Here is a 24,159-nt window from a genome sequence, read left to right on the forward strand (position 1 = left end):
ACCCTTTTTGCTGTGGCAGATGTCACTCTTAAATATTAGATATGCATATGCTAGTCTCTCTGCATATCCACACAGGCACACACCTGAGGGCTCCCTGAAAGCTGGGACACCCGCCAAAACTATCTAAATCCCACACGAACCAAAAGCAAGGCATAGCAAAACCGAGCCTGACCAGGGCCCTGTTTCAGGGTGGGGTGGGGAGGAGGGCAAAAACCTTGGTCTGTGTTTAGAGTTCTCCATAATAAACCACATCTTTAAACGAATCATCTGCAAATACAATGATTAACCCAACAATCCCCGTCGGTTTGTTTGGCTCCAGTGCACAAGTCAGTAACTGCCCCACCAACTCTATAATAACATCTGGCCCCTAAGGGGAATGGGTGAACAACACAAACCCAGTCCCCAAGGTTTGCTTACATCAGCAGCATTACCTTCCAGATGCACATATATCACAATCAACCCAACACAGCAGAAAACCCAGGTGGGCGTTAGTCCTATAATTAGTTTATTATGATGCCTGCCTTGCTGAAGGCCATTCTACTTAACACCCTCTCCACGTCCCCTTTTCACCTCCCCATTTGACCTGAGCTTATATTTACAGGTCATTCAAGACTTAGCTCAAGGGTCCCCTCCTCCAGGAAGCCTTCCTGAGTGCTTCCTCATGCTGAGCTTCCTTCTGCTGCAGCACTTGGTCAACCTCTGTTAATAATCTGCTTTCCACAGCTGTCTCCTCTTGCTAACTTGAGTTTCCAGAGAGCAAGGATCACGCCTCATTCATCTTAGTGGCGACAGCACCTAGCACAATGCCTGCCATCTGTGGTATACGTGACCAATATGGTCCCTCCCCTCGAAGAACTCAGAACATGGACTTTATGTATACTTAGGTGAGAGATGCATCTCAGGAGATCTTGTATAATCTGGAATCCAAATCCAGGTCAGTTAAGACTAGGGAACCAAGGGACTTCCCTGGTGGTCCAGTGGGTAGGACTCTGTGCTCCCAATGCAGGGGGCCCAGGTTCAATCCCTGGTCAGGGAACTAGATCCCACATGCATGCCACAACTAGGAGTCCACATGCTGCAACTAAGAAGTCCACATGCTGCAACTAAAAGATCCTGCATGCTGCAACTAAGACCTGGTGCTGCCAAAATTAATTAATTAATTAATAATAAATAAATTTTTTTTTAAAAAGACTAGGGAACCAAGGAGAACACACTGGTCCAACTACATGAATCTAAGCCCTTCAGCTTGCAGTGGGCATGCTCTGGGCACTGATTTATAATCACGTCACCTGAAGATTTTCCATTTCTTCTCACCTTGACTCAGGCATATGATACTTTCTGCAGAAATGAAAGGGGCACCTGCTTTCATGGAGCTCATTATTTTCTCAGCTCAGTCTCTCCTGTTTCCCAGAATGCTCTCTGCTGAGTGCTCTCTGACACGCAGCAGGGGAGGGGAGGCAGTGGGAGGATTGGCTGCCTCCACGGCATTTTCTCACATCTAACTTCTACTATCAGTTAATGAATTGGCCATGTTCTTAATTTAAGCAGGGCACTTAACAGTGAATGTTTTCATTTTTTTCAAAAGCACCAGCCAAGAAAATCACTTCAAGTTTTTATGCATATAGCTGTTTACCAGATGAATGGATAAATAAAATGTGGTATATCGATACAATGGACTACTATTCAGCAATAAAAAGGAATAAAGTACTGACACAAGGATGAGCCTTGAAAATATCATGCTAAGGGAAAGACGTCACACCCAAAAGCCATATGTTGTATGATTCCATGAAATGTCGAGAAAAGGTAAATACATAGAAACTACAAGTAGATTAGTGTCGCCTAAGGCTGAAATCAGGACTTAACTGTAAATTGGCACAGGGGAACTCTTTGGGGCAATGAAAATGTTCTGAACCTGAACTGTGGTGATGGTTACATAACTATATAAATTTACTTTTAAAAAAATCACGGCATTGTACACGTACAAGGAGTAGATTTTTATGGTAAGTAAATTAGTCTTCAGTTAAGCTGTTTTAAAAAAACCTGCCCTCAAGGTGCCCGGTAAAAGCTTGCTGAAGGAGTTAACGAGTGGAAAATGAAATAACCTCCTCCTGCTGACTTTAAAACTGTCTCACTGCGGCCGGCACAGCTGGATATTGCCTGAGCTTAACTGGTTTGCTGCTAAAATTCTGCAAGCACTGGTTTATCTCAGCTGCGTCCTAAATTTCAAGACCGCTTAACCTGCCACATTAATCTATAACAAGAATCCTAAGAATCCTGTACTTTTTTATGGCAAATGTTAGACAGAAAGGATCAGCAATGAAAGCTGCATTTTAAGAGCTGCATCAAATTAACCTCCTAACAGCATAATTTCAAATTGATCCTTTCACAACATTACAGCTTTACTAGAACCTGATGGTGAAAAGTACAATCATGAAAATGGATTGGATCATCCTCGTGTGGAAAGCTTCAATGTCACCTAGAACGGAGTCGACTGTACCCATAAAAACGGGCCATTAACAGCATTAGCCATACCTCAGATTTAAGGCAGACAGTACAATCATCAACTACAGCAAGGCCATCACATGACAGTCATTTGAAATGGGCCATGCCCTACATTTATGTGTTATAAATTTCAGAAAGGTTCACATCCTTTAACCACTGAATTCTACTGGCAGAAATCAATCCTCAGTTGTAATCTACAAGTCAGATAAAGATTTAAGAATGAAAATATTCAAAACATTATTTACAACTGTGGAAAGTTAAAAACACAAAGATTTGACACTTGGGGAATTGGTTAAATGATAATACAACACAAAATCGAATGCCATTTAGCCCTTATTTACCAAGAGCTTATAATGATAAGCCAACAGGTTTATTACATAAAATGAAAAATAAGCAGGGTACAAAACTATATTAAGTATGTTTTCAACTATGCTAAAAAAAACACAAAAAAATCTGAAGGAGATTATGTGAAAAATTAAGAGCAACTTGGTAAAATAATTACTGTTGATGTCTTTCTTGCCTCTATGCTTTTCTTACTTAGCTTTTTTTTCTAAAACAAGCATTTAAAAAGTATTCATGTCTCAAGAACCAGATATATTGCTACCTTGAGCTAAAAAGAATGAAAAAATATGGCATCAAAGTTATGGGGAGAGGGCTTCCCTGGTGGTGCAGTGGTTGAGAGTCCGCCTGCCAATGCAGGGGACACGGGTTCGTGCCCTGGTCCAGGAAGATCCCACATGCCGCGGAGCGGCTGGGCCCATGAGCCATGGCCACTGAGCCTGCGCGTCTGGAGCCTGTGCTCCACAGCGGCAGAGGCCACAAGAGTGAGAGGCCCGCGTACCACAAAAAAAAAAAAAAAAAAAAAAAAAAAAGGGAAAGAAAAAGTTATGGTGAGGGAAAAATAACATGCAACTATTAAAATGCTTACTGGAAACTTGAAATGGCTTTTTTTTTTAAAGCTTGGATTATAATGTTAAGTGAAAAAAAAGTTATCTACAAAAAGATATAAAAAAGTTTCTAACCCACAAATTTAAAATATTGCAATAAAAGAAACTGTAACATCAAAAGTTGATTTTTTTTAAGTCAACAAAATGGTGGAGGCAAACTACATTCACAACAGCAACAACAGTAAAATAAATCATATTTTTAATAAGAAAGACACGTCCTATATGAAGAAAAACATAATATTCTTAAAAGGTGTAAAGCTCAAAATAAATAGAAATATTGTTTTCCTAAATGGGAAGATTTATTAAAATAAAAATGCTAATTCTTCCCAAATTAATGTATATATTTAATACAATTCCAATACTAATCACAGGAAGGACTTGGCCTAGTGTGGTTTTGGGTACAGAGATAAACAAATTGATGAAGCAGTATAGAGAATCGCCCTCCAAAAGTCCAAATGAATATGGAAATATTTTATATATAATAATGGTAGCACTTCAACTCAGATGGGCAAGAATGGGCTATTTAACCAGTGGCACTGACCCAAGTGGTTATAGGGCTGAAAGAAAATAAAAATAAACTTCTGTCTCAAACCATCACAGAGCTAAATTCCAGATGGGTTAAGATCAAAAATATATATAAGTGGAGAAAAAAATGATATAGAAAAATACAGAAGAACCTCAGGACAGTATACTCTCAAAGCAAAATTTTAAAGATTCATAGAATTAACCACATAAAATGTTTAAATTTCAACACGGCAAAAGATATAAATATGGTAAAACAATAAATGATAGACTGGAGAAAATATTTACAGCACACAACTAAAAAAATTAAGGGCCATAGTACACGAAGAGCTTCCACAAATGGACAAAAAAAAAGCCATGCAACTCAAAAAATTAAAAGACTATTATTAAAGAAGGTGAACCAACAAACCATGAGGGGAGGAAATACAGTTGGCCAATAAACATAGGAAAAGATATTCAGTCTCACTAGTGACCAGGAAAGTGTCACAGATACTAAGATATCAACTTAGGACTATCAATTTCAAACCAGTCACAGACCTAGCAAGAGTGCACGTAAATGGGTACTGCTGATTGGAATATAAACGTGAATTCCTACATCCTTCTGCAAAGAGACCAGGCAGTACAATTTTTTTAAACGCCTGTACCCTTTGACCCAGCAATCCTACGTCTAGGAATTTATCCTATAAAAATAAAAGCACTACTAATTAGAAAATGAGCAAAAACCATGAACAGATATTTCACCAGAGGATACACACGTATAAGAACAGGAAAATACATTCAACATCATTAGCCATTGGGGAAATGCACATTAACACTACAGTGAGATATGTCTACACACCTATAGGGATGGCCAAAATAGAAAATCATGAGAGTACTAAATGCTGACAAGAATGCAGAGAAAACTGGATCACTCACACATTGCTGGTGGGAATGTAAATGGTACAGCCAGTCTGGAAAACAGTTGGCAGTTTCTTACAAAACTAAATATGCAAATATCATACAACCCAGCAATTGTACTCTTGAGTATTTATCTCAGAGAAATGAAAACTTATGTTCACACAAACAACCTGTACATAAATGTTTATAGCAGCATTATTTCCAGTAGCCCAAAACTGAAAACAACACAGATGTCCTTCAATGAATAAACAGATTGTGGTACATCCAGACCACGGAATACTACTCAGCAACAAAAAGAAACACGCTACGGATACATACAACAATCTGGATGACTCTCAAGGAAATTACCCTGAGTGAAAAAAAAAAAAAGCCAAAACTTACACACTGTATGATTCCATTTACATAACATTCTTGGAATGACGAAATTATAGAAATGGAGAACAGACTGGTAGTTGCCAGGAGTTAGGGATGGGGAGGGAGGGAACAGGAGGGAGGTGGGCATAGTTATAAAAAAGCAACAGGAGGAACCCTGTGGTGACGAAACCATTCTGTATCTTGACTGTGGTGGGGGACACATGAACCTACAGAGTGATAAAACTGCACAGAACTGAACACACACACACACAAATAAGTATAAGTAAAACTAGCGAAATTTGAAATGCTGGCCTAGAATTTTACAAGATGTGACCACTGGGGAAAACTGGGTAAAGGGTAAATGGGATCTTTCTACATTATTTCTTACAACTGCATGTGAATCTATAATTATCTCAAAATTAAAAGTTGAAATAGGGCTTCCCTGGTGGCACAGTGGTTAAGAATCCACCTGCTAATGCAGGGGACATGGGTTCGAGCCCTGGGCCAGGAAGATCCCACATGCCACAGAGCAACTAAGCCCGTGTGCCACAACTACTGAGCCTGCGCTCTACAGCCTGCGAGCCACAACTACTGAGCCCACCCACGTGTTACAACTACTGAAGCCTGCGCACCTAGAGCCCATGCTCCACAGCAAGAGAAGCCACCACAATGAGAAGCCCACACACTGCAACAAAGACCCAATGCAGCCAAAAATAAATAAAATAAATTTATTCTTTTAAAAAGTTGAAATAAACAATTAGATATAAAAGCATTAGTAGGCAAAGACATACATATACACAAATATTTTTATTGCGGCATTGTTATAATAGTAAAAGCAGAAACAAAACTAGACACAATCTGAACGTCCATTAACAGGAAAACAGTAAATAAGTTACAGCACCTCCACACTACAAAATATTATGTAGAAATTTTAAAAGAATGAGATGCCAAACCTAAACAACCTAGAAGCACCTTTCTTCCCCACATTTTAAGGTCTCGGAAATCCAAGTGTGCCTCATAATTGATGAAATTAACCAATTAAAACTGGCACTAGTTTTTCTTTCTTAATTACACATAAAGAAGCCACGGATGGTAGGCTGCACCATTATGTTACCTAGGGACCTGAAACAATGTCCATAATACATGGCCAAGTTATTTTATAAAAAAAAAAAAAGCAAGTTACAGTGTAATATAAATGGTATGATTCCCATTTGAAGGAGGAGGGAGAGAAAGAGGAAGAGGACTGGGCTTCCATAAGCCTGTCCTCTCAATTATTTGCATCATCTACCATCAGGTGGGTAGACTTAAGCATCCTTGAAAATTCAGGCAAACTCATCTAAAGCAAGGATAATGAGGGCTGGGGTTAAGGCTGGGCTCCTCCTCCTCAGTGTGACGGCACCAGAGTACAAGGCTCTCTCCCGCTCCTTGCTGTGCCAGGGGTGCTGGGACCAGTGCATCAGATCAGCGCAGGGCTCTCAATCAGTCCTCCGTGCTTTGGCCTAGAGCACCCTCTCTCTGTGCTAAGTAAATGGAACGAAAGTAAATTGCAGCCCAGAGATAATGAGCCAAAAAGATCTCTGGGAAAGGTGGCATCCACCTAGAAGAAACCAAAATTGGTTTTAGTTTTATCTCAGAAACCCTACAAAGATAAATTCCAGATGGATCAAAGGCTTAACTGTACATATTAAAAATCTTGTAAGTAAATGTAAAAGACCACATGCATACTCTAACATTGAGGAAGATCTTAAAACACTGAAAACACAGAAACTGGTAGGTTGGTATATGGAATCAGTAAAAAGACATTTAACCATGTAAAACTTTTTAAATGTAATATTGCAATAGATACTATTACCTGTGCCTACAAAGATAATGGACAGATTTGAAAAAAAATATTTGCAACGCAGAGAACAGATGAAAGGTTAATTAATTACTATAATATACAAAGAGCTCTCACAAATTGACAAGGGGACAAATAATCCAAAAAGAAATTGGACAAACAATATGAAGCAGCTTTGCACAAGAGAGCAAAGCCAAATAGCTCACAAATATTAGGAAAAAAAACAACTGAAATTCACTAGCAATCAACATGCAAATTAAAATGACAGTGAGCCACCACTTTTCAACCATCAGACTGACAAAACTTCAAAACAACACTCAAAACTATTATTAGGAAGGAAGAAAAGGGTAGTTTCATGCACTGCCAGTAGAAATTTTTAGAAAGATACCTGACCACAACTATTAAAAATAAACACATTCTCTTTGGCCCAACAACCCAACCCGGAAATCTCTGCCAAACAAAATCCTTAGTACATAAGAAAACATGCTCAAGGATGTCTGTTGTTTCACTGTCCATAGTAGTAAAAATTGGAAACAAAGTCAGTATTACTTCATAGGCAATTATTGGTATATCTGCATCATGCAATATAATGCAGGCTTTTAAAAAGAATTTTTAGAACTCTAGCTTGGAAAGGTTTTGTTAGGGTAGTGCCAAGAGAGAAAATACAGATGCAGAACATTATATATAATTCAATTTTTGTAAGACAATGGCAATAAAACCTGCGTGTGTGTGTATACACGTGTATTTTAATTGTAAAAGATTAAATGAATGTGGAGAAATACACAGAACAAACGATTCTTGATCATTAACATAAGTTACCCAGAGGGAGGGAGAAGAGGATATGGTAGAGAAAAAAGAGGGGGAAAAAACAGTTGACAAAGAACCAGAAAAAATGCAAGCTTGGTAACAGTGAAAACTCACAAGGCAGTAGTTTTCAAGATACTATCAGTGTGTGTAAAGCAACTATACTCCAATAAAAATTGATTAAAAGATACTGTTCGTGTGAAGGCCTGAGGATGGCAGGCAGGCATGTAAAATGAAGTCAAATGAATGTTCTACCAGAGGAACCAGAAATTAGAAAAATAACCAACTTTTAAACGGGTTAAATCATCATTTCTGACCATTTTTTAAAGTTACTAATATAAACACAGTAACTGTCTTCTCTGGGGTGGACAGACCCTCCAGCTCTGGTCTAGACACAAACACCGCTTGGGATTCTTTTGGCAGATGAGGAGCTTCAAAGTCAGGAACAGGAGATGGCAGCTGAGAAGGAATCAGCTGAAGAAGCTGGTAAATCAAAAGGGAAAAAGAGATGGAGAAAAGTAAGAGCCCCTCAATGCAGAAGCGGTGAGGAAACGGTTAATGTGTATCAAGTCAGTGGCCAAGGTGGTCCAGTGGTTAAGACTCTGCGCTTCCACTGCAGGGGCACAGGTTCGATCCCTGGTTGGGGAACTAAGATCCCGCATGCTGTGCAGTGTGGTGAAAAAAAAAAAAAAAAAAAACCAAAGTCAGTGGCCAAGGGATCTTCAAGTTTGGTCAGAGTCCATAGCCCAGGAGAAAGAAAACTCCACACCAAAAGCTTCCTTTAAACAAACAATAGAGTCACAGATGTAGAAAACAAACGTATGGTTACGGGTGGTGGGGAGGGATAAATTGGGAGATTGGGATTGACATACACACTACCATATATAAAACAGATAACTAATAAGGACCTACTGTATAGCATAGGGAACTCTATTCAATACTCTGTAATGACGTATATGGGAAAAGAATCTAAAAAACAGTGGATGTATCCATATGCGTAACTGATTCACTTTGCTGCACAGCAAAAACTAACACAACATTGTAAATCATCCACACTCCAGTTAAAAAAAACAAAAACAAAAACAAATAAGATGCAGGCAACTCTGAAGCACAGATGTACCTTTGAAAAAGCAAAGGCCACTCATAATAAAATTTACAGCCTGTTACTAGAGCCAAAAATATAAAAATAAATAAAACAAACAAAATTTAAAACAATATACATTTGTTCTGATTTCTGGTCATCTCTTAGAGCCAGAGCATTTATGTCTCATCCCCCATGTCAGGCAATCTTACCAAGCCTCAGTCCTAAGCCTTCCACCCCTTCTCCCAATACCACCACCTCCACTCAGCTTCCTTGCCTACTGCACAGAGTCACGGCCTCTGGCTCCAACCCCAGGTCCCATCTCACCTGCCCATCCCCCTGGCATGCTGATCAGCAGCTACCCTCCTGAAATGCAAATCTGACAACGTCATTATCTTTCTTACCACAGTCTACTATGGGTATATGGTACATGACATAATTTTAGGGGGACCATAAATGCACATTTTTAGGTTAATCATTTTACTATGTCAAGAAAAAAATAGAGGGCCTCCCTGGTGGCGCAGTGGTTGAGAGTCCGCCTGCCGATGCAGGGGACACGAGTTCGTGCCCCAGTCTGGGAAGATCCCACATGCCACGGAGCGGCTGGGCCCGTGAGCCACGGCCGCTGAGCCTGCGCGTCCGGAGCCTGTGCTCCGCAACAGGAGAGGCCACAACAGCGAGAGGCCCGTGTACCAAAAAAAAAGAAAAAAATAGAAGTAGCCATCAATCTTTGATTTCACTGACGGCTTATGACAAGACCAGAGTAGACAAGGCCTTGAATTCCACCTCAAGCCAATCTCTGGCTCAGATGGTATATGGAAATGGCAAAAATTGTGAAAAGAGTATACAAATAGCCATAGTTTAAGAAATAATACCCTAGTGGATAAAGTTCAAACACTTCCCCATGACAGCAAGCCAAGAATCTACTGACCTTCCAGCCCATCTCCCAACACATACAACACATCATCCATGATTCCACTACTTTCTCACACATCCCTGCATCTTCACATTTGCTACTCCTGCTGCCTGGAAGTCCCATCCTGCCCATTTGACCACTAAAGACCCTGTACTCGCCTCTCACGTCTATACTATGTAATTATTACCACAGGCCACCATGACTGTCTGCAATTCACATGTCCATTGCCCAGGCTCAATTCTGAGTTCCTTGAGAACAGCAATCATCTCATCCAGTTTGCAGCCCCAGTGCCAACCCAGTGACCTATAAACAAGTATCTGCTAAATGAAGGAATTAATGAGCAATCATTCCAGCCTTTAGTTTCCAAATTAGCCAAAACACTGGTATGTCTAGTCATAGGAAGAAAATGTATTGCGCTTACTAAGTTCTCATTGGGTGTATCAAGCAAATAATATTACATCTAATCCTCACTTCAACCCTAGGAAGTGGGTACCACGATCATCATCTAATTTTACAGATCGTGCAAGAGAGGCCTAGAGAAGCTGAGCAAGTCCTAAATTACACAGCTGGTAACTGGTGATTTGTGGACCGAGTGGGCATGAAGATAAGTACGCCTGACTCCAAAGCTCATACTTCATGCTCAAGGCCTCTCTCCACACCAGGATAGGGGTGATGCTGATGATGACCGTGCTTACATATGATTTCCTACGGGCCAAGCACGGCTCTTGGCAGCTATCAATATAAACAATATAAATATTAAAATTCACATGGAAATGTGCTCAGATTTGCTAAATGCCCTAGGGCTCCCCATTTGCTAGAAATTATCTTTTTCAAAAAGAAATCAATTCATTTGATCAATAAAGTAAAATGAAAGAATATGCAATGTGGAATTATCTACCACAGAGCCTCAAAGTGGAAATCAAGTGCACAGGGCTGGGGAGATAAGAAATCCAATTAATGAACCCCAGGGTTTTTTGCCAGGATGAGAAGAATTAGAACATCCAGTCAACAGCTCAAACCACTAAGAGGCTGGTGAGAAACCTGTGACAAACTGAAGATTAAAAAATCACATGATGAAATCCAGAGACATTTAAAAGAGGAAAAGGAGTGTCTGAAAAAGCCATTCAGTTTCATAAGCATCCAGAGGAATACACAGGACAGTCTTCAACTGTGCTAAGAAACAACATTAGGGAACAGCAAAGAGCAGCTGTTTGTTGTTTAGCTTCCTAAAAAGTTCAAAACTGTTTTGAATTCCTTAACAGGTAAAGAAAAATCACCAAAACAAAGCTCTCTTCCCTGGCATGTTTCGGAAGGAGAAGAAATTCTCCTCTCTGATGTCTTCTGACATAGTCACCTGAACGAGTAACAAAAATTTACAATTTCTAAATGAGGCAAATACCCAAAGCCAACTCACTGCCACCCATAATGGCAGAGTGTCAAGACACTTCACACAAAATTATAATGGCAGTAACAACAGCTAACAATTTCTAGAAACTTACTAGCTGCCAGGCACTGTTCTAAGGGCTGCACATGAACTCACAACTCTATGAAGTGAATATTATCACCACTCTCCCCATTTACATACAAGGACACTGAGGCACAAGCAAGTCAGAAACTTGCCCGCAGTCCAACACGACCGAGAACTGGCAACACCAGGATTCAAACTCTGAGCTCCAAATCCCACGCTCACTCTGCTGCCCCACAGTTTGGGTTGCTCTTTCTAATTCAATGGGAAAACTCAGCATGTTCTGTAATTCCACATGGGAAGAAGCAGCATCCGTGGAGCACCAGCATATCTAGAGGTAACTTCCAGTGCCGGCTGAGCTCTTTGGCCATTCTTTCTAGAAGGCAAACTATTCAAAAGATACACGACAGCCTCCCCACAGGCCAGTCTGACTGATAGAACGAGGAATAATTTAACGAAGCACAAGAACGGGTCGTCCTTAGGGGAAAACAAAGCAGGAGAACAAGGCCAAAAGAATGGGACAAGGAGCCCGTGCATTATGACTGCCACCACTTCCGCCAGTTTCTGAGGACAAAATCTGATGGGAAAAAACAAGTGCTGTCTGTCACTTCCCTTCCCGTCAATGTTGTTTTTTTGTTTTTTTTTGTTGTTGTTGTTCAATGTTGTTTTATACTTCACGTGGGGACTGTTGCATCTTGCCAGGTAATCTCGCAAGACCAAACAAATCTCTCAGGCACGCAAGCACTCACACACTCGGGCAGGCATGCTCACACACGAGCATACTCACATTTGGGGTATTCACAGAATAATACTGTATACCACGTAGGCCCCCATACCCAACAGCTGTGGTCCAGCCCGCTTTTTCTTTGCTCAGCGTCTGCTGTCCACAGACACCTCGGCCACTTTTGTCACTCGTGAGGATATTTCTATTATTTACTTGTCTTGAGTCCGACTCACTTTTTCGACTTGTATAAACCTGTTTTAAAAGGAAAAACTCTATCGCAGTTGCAAATGTAAAGCCAACATTGTGGGCCCTCAACAGAGTAGCCCTAAAAGTAAATACCATCCAAATAAAGTATAAAATCCTGTCTCTGCTGCTGTCAGGGGAGGACTGTGCTTGAAACCTGTAAGCTCTGTTTACAGAGAGGCAGGGGGTGTTTGAGATACTGTTTTCAACTGTATGATACTACTATTCTGGTATGTCAAAAAATGATCAAATATTGGCAATTTAATTTAATTCAGCTTAATATTAATACCAAAGCAAGTCTTTCCCCCACTATCACTGCAATTTAAAAGGAACTGAAAGGAGAATAACTGAGCCACTGGGCAATTGAAAGGAATGCAATGCTGTGATATTTAACACTTAAAATAATGTTAAGTGCCTGCAATGACACAAATCTCTCATTTGGGGAAACTCTGTGCTGGGAAAACAAGAAGGGATGTGGTAGAGAGGGAGGACCAAGTTGGGAAAATATGCAGTCTGTGCTCCAGCCCCATTCCACTGCCTAAAGGTATTTTCAAACCACACAGAACTGTCATGGGAAAGATTATAATATGGCAGTGACAGGGACAACTGCTGTGCATTTTGCCACCCTATATTCACTCCACCTTCATAACAGCACCCAGATTTCATTTTGGAGGGTTATTTCTTCCTTACTGGATACTGTCTTGGGGGGATGATGATGAACCCAAGTAGACAACTTCGCACTATGTAAGTCAACAGGGTCCCAGGAAGCTCCATCAGCCAATCCTTCTGCTGGTGGCCAGGAGGCCTGAGACTGGTCACTCAGGTGCCTCCTCCCTGGAATGCCAACCTTGGGCAGAATTAGAGCGAGTCAGAAAACAGCTGGTGTCCACTCCTGCAACAGGGCCTTAACTGGACCATTCCTGCTAGGAGACCATTTAGTGGACCCTGCTTCCAGGTTAGGAGACTTCCAAAGCTGCTTTGACTCCTTCCTGTTTCCAAACCCAACCTGTCATCAATTCCATGAGCTCACAATATCCTCAACTGGAGTAAGTTTCTGTGGCCTCTTACCAAAGAGCCCTGGCAGATACACCTGCGCACCGTCCTTTCCAAGGCTCCTACTGATACTCATCCAACCAGCTAGACTCACCAGCTGCAACCAGAAGCCAACCCCTCACAGTCCTGCCTAGAACTTTTCCTAAGATGGTAAATTTAAAATGGCATCCAGATTAGAAATGAAAAAGGAGAAGTAACAACTGATACTGCAGAAATACAAAGGATCATGAGAAATTACTACAGGCCACTCTATGCCAATAAAATGGACAACCTGGAAGAAATGGACAAATTCTTAGAAAAGCACAACCTTCCGAGACCAAACCAGGAAGAAATAGAAAATATAAACAGACCCATCACAAGCACTGAAATTGAGACTGTGATTAAAAATCTTCCAACAAACAAAAGCCCGGGACCAGATGGCTTCACCAGCGAATTCTATCAAACATTTAGAGAAGAGCTAACATCTATCCTTCTCAAATACAGCAGAGGGAAGAACACTCCCAAACTCATTCTATGAGGCCACCATCACCCTGATACCAAAACCACACAAGGATATCACAAAGAAAGAAAACTACAGGCCAATATCACTGATGAACATAGATGCAAAAATCTTCAACAGGGCTTCCCTGGTGGCACAGTGGTTGGGAGTCCATTATATACACTACCAAATGTAAAACAAATACCTAGTGGGAAGCAGCTGCATAGCACAGGGAGATCAGCTCCGTTCTTTGTGATCACCTAGAGTTGTGGGATAGGGAGGGTGGGACGGAGACGCAAGAGGGAGGAGATATGGGATATGTATATATATAGCTGATTCACTTTGTTATAAAGCAGAAACTAACACACCATTGTAAAGGAATTATACTGCAATAAAGATGTTAAAAAAAAAAAAGAAAGAAAAAGGATATAACTCAGGAGCAGCCAGATGGAAGAAAGGTATGGGAAAAGAGCACAGAGCTTCCAGGCCCTCTCCCAGCACACCACTCTCCTCCCACTTCCAAGTATTCACCAACCCAGATGCTCTCTGAACCCCATCCTCCTGGGTTTTTATGGAGGCTTCATTATATAGGCTTGATTAAATCATTGACCATCAGCAACTGAACTCCATCTCCAGCCCCTCTCCCCTCCCTAGTGGTGGTGAGATGGGACTGAAAGTTCCAACCCTCTAATCACGTGGTTGGTTCTCCTGGCAACCAGCCTCCAACTTCGGGTGATTTCCAGAAATCACTACATTAACATAACAAAAGACACCTTTCTGGCTATCACCAGAAAGGTGATACCACTTCGGAAATTCCAGGGGTTTTAGGAGGTCCGTACCAGGAATGGAGCAAAGAACAATCATGTGTATTTCTTATTATAAGTCACAGTATCACAGTAGACCTAATTCTTGGGCTTAGAAAAGTTAGTGATGCAGCTGGAAAGGGGAAGCGCCAGATTCAGGCCTTGAGAGCCCATGAATCTTCACACCAGCCTGCCCAGGGCATCTGACAGCCCCCTGGATATGGCCCTCGGCATCGCATGCTGTGATCACTGCCTCACTGGACTATCTTCCCAGGTGGACATGAAGCCACCTGAGGGGTAGATATCTGTCTGAAATATTTGGAAAGCCCCAGTGTCTGTGACACCAAGTAGGCGTTCAGTGACTAACTGTTAAACAAATGAGTAATCCAATAAGTACTTACTAAGCACTTACTATGTGTCAGGCGCTGTGGACGTAGTGTGAGCAAAACAGGCTTCTCTCCAGCTGGTCATCCAGTTGATTCATCACACAGACGTGTAGTAATGAGAAACAGAGGTTTATAGAATCTAACAGTACAGAGCAGGGGTCAGCAAAATACAGCCTGAGGCCAAATCCAGGCCTTAACAGAAAGAGTTTGCCAGTCCGTGGTACAGAGCAAGGAAAACAGGTCCAGATGGCCAGGGCTGGAGAGGAATATGGAGGATTCGTATCAGGGGTCTGGAAGGTTTCCCTGAAAAATTACTGAAAGGCTTTAAGAACAAAAACCAAAAAAAACAGAAAGGCCAGGGCAGGGTGGCAGGAGCAAAGCGCCAGGGGAGAGGTATGGGGCCCTCCAGGCTGCTAAGGATGTGGGTCTTTTTCCCAAAGCAAAGAGAAGCCAGTGGAAGGTTTACCATGGGGGAGTGACAGGTGGGTATCTGCGTTCTGCGGAACCCTCTCAATGCACAGGAGGCAGGACAAGAAGGAAGACGGTGGTGGGTCTACGGCAACTGTCCTGTGAGCCATGTGGTGACTGGGACAGGGCAATGGCTGGAGAGCTGGAGAGAAGCGAATGGATTTGAGATCCATTCTGGTGCCAGGCCGTTTGTCAGGGGTGAGGAGAGAGGTGACTTATCTTTCTTTTCAGACTTCACAACAGTTGTTTTAAAATATTCAGTGACTTTCCCTCTTGAGGTTAAACTTTCTCACAGAATAAGGATGATGTGGCCTTTCCTATGTGAAGGTGGTGCCGCCTTTAGCCAAACACGTTGCAAGATGAGACCAAGACTCTGATATTGAGAAGGAACCCTCTAGGCGGGAGAAAACAAAAAAAAATTTGAAACCCAGCTTCAAAACCGATATAATCGCTAAAGGTGATATAACATTGGAAGAATAGACTTTGGAGCCCAAGAAACTAGGGTCCAACCTCCAACTCTAACATTCCCGAGATGACTCACCTAGGCTGTCTGACTTGCCCTCTCTGAGCCTCTGTTTTCTTATCTTTAAAGAATTACACCGCTGCTTCTCCTGAGGCTGCACTGAGACTAAGAGTCGACACGAACAAAGGGCAGCTGGAACAGTAAGAGACAGTAACTATCATTATCATTATTAAGCAGGATATTCCTTTTAGCCGGAAACCAGTTACCATGGAAGGAATTAACTTTGTTAATTCTACTATAAAACACAACAGTTTACATAATAAAAGTTGTAATAGTAAGCTCTATTATATAACAACATGTTAACCTAACATTCAGAAATGGGTTCTCTCTCTCAGGAAATGAAAAGAATAATTATGAAGAAAAGCGATAAAGAACTCCTGACTACATACACCCACACACGCACACACCCATACGCACACACATGCATGCACACACTCGCACATACACACCTCCTGGTTCAGGAGATCTAGGATGAGCTACAGAATTGCATGATTAATTAATAAGCCTCTCATTCTCATGCAGGTGGACCTTGGGTTCCAAAATGAGAACCCCTGTGCTGACGGAGGCCAGGCCCCATAGTAGGCTCTCAGGAAGAACTGAAGCAAAAATTCAGTTTAATGATCTAATGCCACAAACATACAGAGAACCTAATGTGTGATGGGCACAGAATGTCTGTGCAAAACACTGAGAAAGAAAAAAATAGAGAAGCTGACCCTCTGCCTTCCAAGCTCACAACCTCTTTAAACACTTGACCAGGGACTTCCCTGGTGGTGCAGTAGTTACGAATCTGCCTTCCAATGCAGGGGACTCGGGTTCGATCCCTGGTCGGGGAAATAAGATCCTACATGCCATGGGGCTTCCCTGGTGGTGCAGTGGTTAAGAATCTGCCTTCCAATGCAGGGGACTCAGGTTCGATCCCTGGTCGGGGAAATAAGATCCTACATGCCACGGGGCTTCCCTGGTGGTGCAGTGGTTAAGAATCTGCCTTCCAATGCAGGGGACTCAGGTTCAATCCCTGGTCGGGTAAATAAGATCCCACATGCCACGGGGCAACTAAGCCCACGTGCTGCAATTACTGAGCCCGCGCACCCTAGAGCCTGTGCGCCACAACTAGGTAGCCTGTGTGCCACAACTACTGAACCCATGCACCCTGGAGCCCACACACCACAACAAAGAGCTCACGCACCACAATGAAAGCTCCCACATACTGCAACGAAGATCCCACATGCCGCAACGAAGATCCCACATGCTGCAACTAAGACCCGAGGCAGCCAAATAAATAAATATTTAAAAATTAAAAAACACTTGACCATGTGTGGTACAAAGCCACGCACACACTCAACCAGACAACGAATCTCCCTGAGCACCTTCTAGATGCTTCTAGGCACTGGGGATACACCCGCGAACAAGACAGCCAAACATCCCGCTGTTATGGTATGGGCGACAAAAAGAAACAAAATTAAAAAGCATAATGGACAGTTGTTAGTTGGTGTTATGGAGAAAAACTGAGAAAGAACAAGCAGAGAGTGTAAGGGTGGGGAGTAGAACTGTAAATCTGCACCAGTTTCAAATAGTCCCCATAGCTCGATTAAAATGTAGCACTACACACACTGCTCGTGGCTGGTAAAGTGTCACAAAGAGAAAGGTTCTGGAAGGACAGAGAAGGGAACTGGCTGGGCTGGGTGGGTCAGGGTCACAGAGTGGGGAACACCTGCAGTCTCCAGGATGAGATGAATGCTGAGCAAGTGAGTTCCCTTCCCTCCCCTTCCTTTGCGGGAATGTTCCTCCTGCCCCTCCAAGGCTGCAGAGCATGAATTAGCCCTGAAGGACTTCACTGGGCATTTCCAGCAAATGCCTGTGTCTCTTACCTTTGCCAAAACATTTGCTTCTCCTCCTAGGCGGTGTTATAAGCTTATGCAGTCATGTCAGGTCATGAAGGTCAGTGGCCATTTTTAGGACTTTTTTTTTTTTAATTATAGAAGGGACACACGATCACGGTATAAAATATGAAAAAAATATCAGAAAGTATAAAGATTCCCAAGTCTTAACCTCAACATGACCTCTACTCACATTTTGGTACGTTTTTTGCCAGAGTTGTTGTTTAACATAGCAAGGATCACTCTGAATCCATATTAACTCTGTATCCTGCTCTTTTTATTTTTACTAAATACATTATTTTTAAATCACTACATTTGCATTTTTCTGCTTAAAACAAATTCTGTATGGACATCAACGTAATGGCTATATAACACTCCATTCTACCGATGCACTGTAGTTTATTCACCATTTCCCAATTGTTGAGCATTCAGATTTCTGAGTTTTCATCATTAAATTACCGTGAAAATAACTTCATGTGGAAAGTCATTTCAAGGAATTCACTCAGAGTAGGTTCCTAGAAGGAGGATGACAGGAAGCTGGAAATACTTTAGACAAGTAGTCACTGCAGAGATGATCTACAGATCCCCCAAATGCAATCACTGCCCCACCTGGCTGCAGCGGCAGAATATAGAAGCTGGTCAATCTCTGGCCACCTTTTTGGTCTTTGATGGTAAAGGGTTTCAGAAGCTACATATTTACCTGCTGTCGGAATCTGAGGCGATCTCCTTTCTCCCTCCAAAGCGGATCTGGCACTGCACGGAAAAAGAAGCTGCTGAGATCAGCTGTTGGGATGGGACACACAAAACCTCCCCCACAGGCCTTCAGGGTCACGGCGGGACACAAGGTCAGGAACTCTGGGTGCCAAGTCAGGGTGTCCCCACACCCTGGGTGTCAGCCCAAGACCTAAGACAGCGGGCACCCCAGCCTTCCAGCCACCACTTGAAGGAAGCCCTTATCTCCAACTTGTAGAGAAGTGAGCCTTGTGCAAAGACAACGCTGAGAGGAAAACAGAAGCACACGGCTTCCTGCAGCTTATCTAGGAAGCTTCTTCTATCTGTCAGCAGCTGACTGTCAATAACACAGAGCCCTTAACAGGCAGTAATCAAAACTTCCACAAATCTGTGATGATGGGTCCCTTCTGACAGGGCCCAAAGTTGTCATGGCTGGCTATAAAGTTATGACGGCATAACTCAAGCTTCAAACAAGTCGTCTGGTTGTGCTGAACCACAATTCACCCAGGGAGGGTGGAAACAAAAGCAAACTGTTCTTTTTTCTTTTTTTAACTGTGCTGAAATATAGACAACATAAAATTTACCGTTTTAACCATTTTTAGTTATGCAATTCAATTCACTTCTCAATATTGTGCAAGCATCACCCCTCTCCACTACCCTTTCAAAAGTGTAGAATCTCCACTGTGGGTAGCACGTTTGCAAGATTCCTTATTATAGTGTGTGTGTGTGTGTGTGTGTGTGTGTATAGACATTTAAATGATACTTTTGTCAAAACTCATGGAACTGCACACTTAAAATTGGTATCTTTTATTGTATGCAAATTACACCACAATAAAGTTGATTTTTAAAAGGCATATATACAACACTTTCACCCCCAAAATAATAATAGCAGCTCTAGGCAGAAGATCCAAGTTATTTCTGTTTAACTGCTACATTTGACGTGGCTTGACTTAACTCTTCATCTTCTTATTTTACTTTCCATTTCTGGAGCAAAGAAAGAAGAAACTAATAATGTGGGTTGTGCATTTATTGTGGAACAGGCGCTGGCCATGGCCCTTTACCCACTTTAACAAATGCAATTCCATCAACAGCCCTATAGAGATCGGTAACCCAGTTAAAGAGAAGGATGCTCAGAGAGGCTGGATGAGTTGCCCCAGCACACACAGCTGTGAAGAGATTAAGCTGGCCTTCAACCTCAGCTACACCTGAATCTGTGTCCTTCCCACCATACCTGGATGCCTCGAGGCTTGGGTAGATGCTAAATTCTCTGGACTCACATCGACACTTAACAGACACTTCCATTAAAGTACATATTTATCTCCCTATATCGTGATTACACACAGATAATCGCCAGTCGCCCCTTCCAAAATGTGAATTCCTAGGGCTAGATCCTAGCTCTGCTGCTTATTAACTATGACGTCAGCAGCACGTTATCAGACCTGAGCTTCAGTTTTTCAGTTTCTTCATCTGTAAAATGGCAATATTTGCAAGAACTATCTCACGGGGTGGCTGGAAGGATTAGATGTAAAGCACTTAGCAGAGAATCACGCATGCGATGAATGTGCAAGAAATGATGCCTGTCTGGTAGCTGCAAGCAAGCAAAGTGACGCCAGCCTCATGTCAAAGCTCGCTTCCACGCCCAGCCAAGAGCCAGGCATCGAAAACAGCGTCAGCCGATCCAAGCAGAGCCCACCCGCGGGATCCACACAGTCCTGAGCACGGCCTCACTTCTGTTCCTGTGCTCACGGGGTCCTAACTCCAACCACGGCTGCAGCACCCTTAGGAGTTGCCCTAAAACACAACTGCTTGGAAATGAGGCTTTGAAACCCACTCAATGCCCTTCTCAAGGAGGATGTGAAGGATGCGGCCGGGTGCTCCAGGGGTCTCCAGGAAGTCAGGACACAGGAGCTCCTTTGTCCCTACCACTGATCACTATCATTTGCTGGGGAAAATGATTAGCCTCACCGTTCCCAGATACAAAGCCGGAGGAAGTCTGTGTAGATAGAAGGGCAGAAATGACTTCCTCATTGATCATCTGACACTATGACCTGACCACAAAGTCAAACATGAGCTTTCTTCTTACCTGTTTCACTGCATCCAGCAGTCGCTCCAGCAGAAATTGTCTTTTCATGTCATTGTTCTGTGATCCTAAAATGCAATGAGGCTTAATTAGTTTTGTTTGACATTCGCTTTCTGTTAAGACTCTCTGACACGTAGTATATGGCTGTGCCCAAGTAGCATCAGCCTTCTCTTTAGTAAAATCAATAACAAGACCAGGTATCAATCATTACAATGAAGTTGGACCACTTTCCTGTTACTGCAACCCAGGAAAGCAGCTAAACTGTGTTCCCCAAATTTGGATGATGTTACTGGAATTGTCTAACTCAGGGTTTCTCGACCTTGGTGTCACTGACATTTGGACCAGATAATTCTCTGTGGCCACCCTGTGAATTGTTAAGATGTCTGTCAGCATCCCTGGCCTCTACCCACTAGACACCATTAGCGTGTGCACACACAGACACAGACACAGACACAGACACAGACACAGACACACACACACCCCCTAGCTGTGGCAACAAAAATGTCTCCAGATACTGCCAAATGTCCTCTGGGGAACACAATTGCCCCCAGTTGAGAACCAATAGTCTAACTTAAAATGTAAGTTTCCTAGTACTGCAGGCACTGCTTGTTGGCTGACCTCACCATCATCTCCAACATTATTTTTCCATGAAAAACCTAATTACTCCTGTTCTCAGCCTCTCTTGTAAGGCTGCCCGTAAGAAGTTCTAGCTAATGACACGTAAGCAGAGAGCACTGGGAGGGATCTGGGGAAATTATGCCATCCTTATAAAAGAACAGAGGGTAAGGGCTTCATCCCTTCTTCCATCCTTCATGCCTTAATCATAAACACAGCGGGTGCAGCCAGGGCAGCATCTTGCTACCCTGAGGCAACAAGCCCGCAGCAAAGGCCAAGAGAATCACAGAGACACCAGCCCCGATGTCATTCTGCTGCTGAACCAGTACTAGAAATCTCATACCTCTCACACAACAAACAGTTCCATTTGTTCAAGCATTGTACATTGATCGGGCTGTTACTTACAGCCAAAAGCATTCTCAACTGATACACATGGCATACACCAAACTCCCATTTAAGAGGGTGTGGGGCAAGGACACTTCAAAGCCCCAGGCAGACCACTGTCAGAACCACATATGATGCTCCACAAGAGACCCAGTGACTCCCATCAACAGACACAGCTACATATTGTGATGCAGCAGACACAGGACACAACTGTTTCAAGGGAGACCCAAATTTAGAGTTTGTACAAGGGCAGATGCTCCACACTGCAGGCCTTGAATTGCCACTGAGCTGCTTCTCTCTTGGGCAACTCAGCCTGGGCTTCACCAGGGAGTACCAGCAGGGCATCACCTTAGAGATGGTCAGTGACTCATGTAAGTCATGCCAGGGCCACCCGGTTGCTAACAACTGTAACCGTGTGGTGAGCACTTCCTGCATGCCACGCACAAAACTGAGTCCTCTGAATGCATTGTGCCCTGTAATGTTCACGACCACCCTACCAGCCAGGTAGTAGGATCCCTGAGTCGCAGATGGGGAAACTGAAGCTCAGAGAAGACAAGCAATTACATGCATTGACCCACTCGGTAATTATTTAACTTCTACTGTGTGCCAGGCAATGTTCTATGTGCTGGGGACACAAGAGTTAAATGGTATAAAAGAACGATCTTCTCATGGAGCGAAAATTCTCTTAGGAAGAAACAAATAGCTCCTAAGTAAACTAATAAAGATGATGTTAGAAAGAAAGAAAAACAAAATGGGGTGATGAGAGAGGGAGGAAGCAAGAGGGCCACGTCAGCCAGGGCAGTCAGGGAAGGCCTCTCTGCACACATAGTATCTGAGCTGAGCCCTTTATAACAAGAAGGAGCAGCCATGGAAAGATATGGAAGACCAGCATTCCAGGCAGAGCAAACGGCCAGGGAAGAGAGGAAAGAACAGCTTGGCTTCTGGTCTTCCAGGACCCAAAGGAAGCCTCTTATGACTTGAGTAAAAAGCAGAAAAGGGGAAAAAGAAAAGAAAAGGGGAAGCAAAGACAGACAGGCAGGGGCCAGTAACAAAGGTCTTGTGGACCATGATAATGGGTTTAGGTTTTGTTCTGTATTTGAATACTAATAGTTGGAACCGTTGGACATCCCTGGTGGTACAGTGGTTAAGAATCCACCTGCCCATGCAGGGGACACGGGTTCAAGCCCTGGTCCGGGAAGATCCCACACTGCGGAGCAACTAAGCCCGTGTGTCACAACTACTGAGCCTGCGCTCTAGATCTGCAAGCCACAACTATTGAGCCCGCGTGCTGCAACTACTGAAGCCTGTGAGCCTAGAGCCCATGCTCTGCAACAAGAGAAGCCACCGCAATGAGAAGCCAATGCACCACAATGAAGAGTAGCCCCCGCTCACCGCAACTAGAGAAAGCCTGAGCACAGCAATGAAGACCCAATGCAGCCAAAAATTAATTAGTTAATTAATTAATTTTTTTTAAAAACACATAAAAAAAAAATAGGTGGAATGGTGACCCCGACTGGAGGTCGTGCCCCTCAAGGGTTGTTAGGACTACCACACGGGCTCCTGCCTCACCCCAGGCCTGGAGATCAAACCAGGCAGTAGACTCTCCAAGGACACACAGTAATACAGCTGACTTCCCAAACTCTGCCACTGCTATTTTTTCTGGAAGAGGTCTTGAGAAAGGATAGCTCACGCATCCTTCCCACCAGACCAGAGGCCATCTTGAAGCGTCATTCAGGATGGCTAGAGACCCCACCGACCCTAGGCCCTCAAACATTGCTCTTGACACCTGTGTCTATCAAAACACCCTGCTCTTCGTTTAGCAGAAGGTCTAGTTTCAGCTCTTCTCTAACACCGGAATTGGGAAGTCAGGCTTGCTTTCTTCCTTTTTCCAAGTACTGCACCCAACAACTCTACTTGCCCTTGGGCAACGCCAGCTGGAAACTCGAAAAGGTTTTCCCCCCTGAAGTGCTTTTGCTATTCTTTCTGATCATAAAAGTAATTCATGTGATAGAACTATCATATAACCCAGCATTTCTGGGTATATACACAGAAGAATTGAAAACAGGGTCTTGAAGAGATATTTGTATGCTTATGTTCACAGCAGCATTATTCTCAGTAGCTAAAATGTGGAAGCAACCCAAGTGTACACCGACAGATGAATGGATAAGCAAAATATGTATGCATATACATACAATAGATATGATTCAGCCTTAAGAAGGAAGGAAACTCTGCAATATGCTACAACACAGATGAGCCTTAAGGACCTTATGCTAAGTGAAACACACCAGACACAAAGAGATACATACCACATGATTCCACTTATATGAGGTACTAAGAGCAATCAAAATCATAGAGAAAGAAAGTGTAATGGTGGCTGTCAGGGGGAGGGGAGGGGAGAGAATGGGGGTTAGCAGTTTAACAAGATGAAAAGAGTCATGGGGATGGATGGTGGGGATGCCGCACAGCAG

The 24,159-nt window shown here is 42.9% G+C and overlaps 1 protein-coding gene across 5 annotated transcripts in view; it reads right to left on the bottom strand.

Moving 5' to 3' along the window:
• The window catches only part of SNX29 (sorting nexin 29), a 541,330-nt gene that overhangs the window by 502,019 nt on the left and 15,152 nt on the right, over positions 1-24,159 (bottom strand). For all 5 annotated transcript variants that reach the window (XR_003003188.1, XM_024744175.1, XM_024744176.1 and 2 more), the window contains exons 2-3: positions 20,696-20,760; positions 18,581-18,633 (exon numbers count right to left, since the gene is read on the bottom strand). Coding sequence is in view for 4 of the 5 variants with exons in the window: in XM_024744175.1 (XP_024599943.1) it covers positions 18,581-18,633; positions 20,696-20,760 (118 nt within the window). In the remaining variant the exon portion in view is untranslated. The remainder of the gene's footprint in view (positions 1-18,580; positions 18,634-20,695; positions 20,761-24,159) is intronic.

Source organism: Neophocaena asiaeorientalis, unplaced genomic scaffold (assembly GCF_003031525.2).
Source record: "Neophocaena asiaeorientalis asiaeorientalis breed wild unplaced genomic scaffold, Neophocaena_asiaeorientalis_V1.1 scaffold91, whole genome shotgun sequence".
In the NCBI taxonomy this organism is placed as follows: Eukaryota; Metazoa; Chordata; class Mammalia; order Artiodactyla; family Phocoenidae; genus Neophocaena; species Neophocaena asiaeorientalis.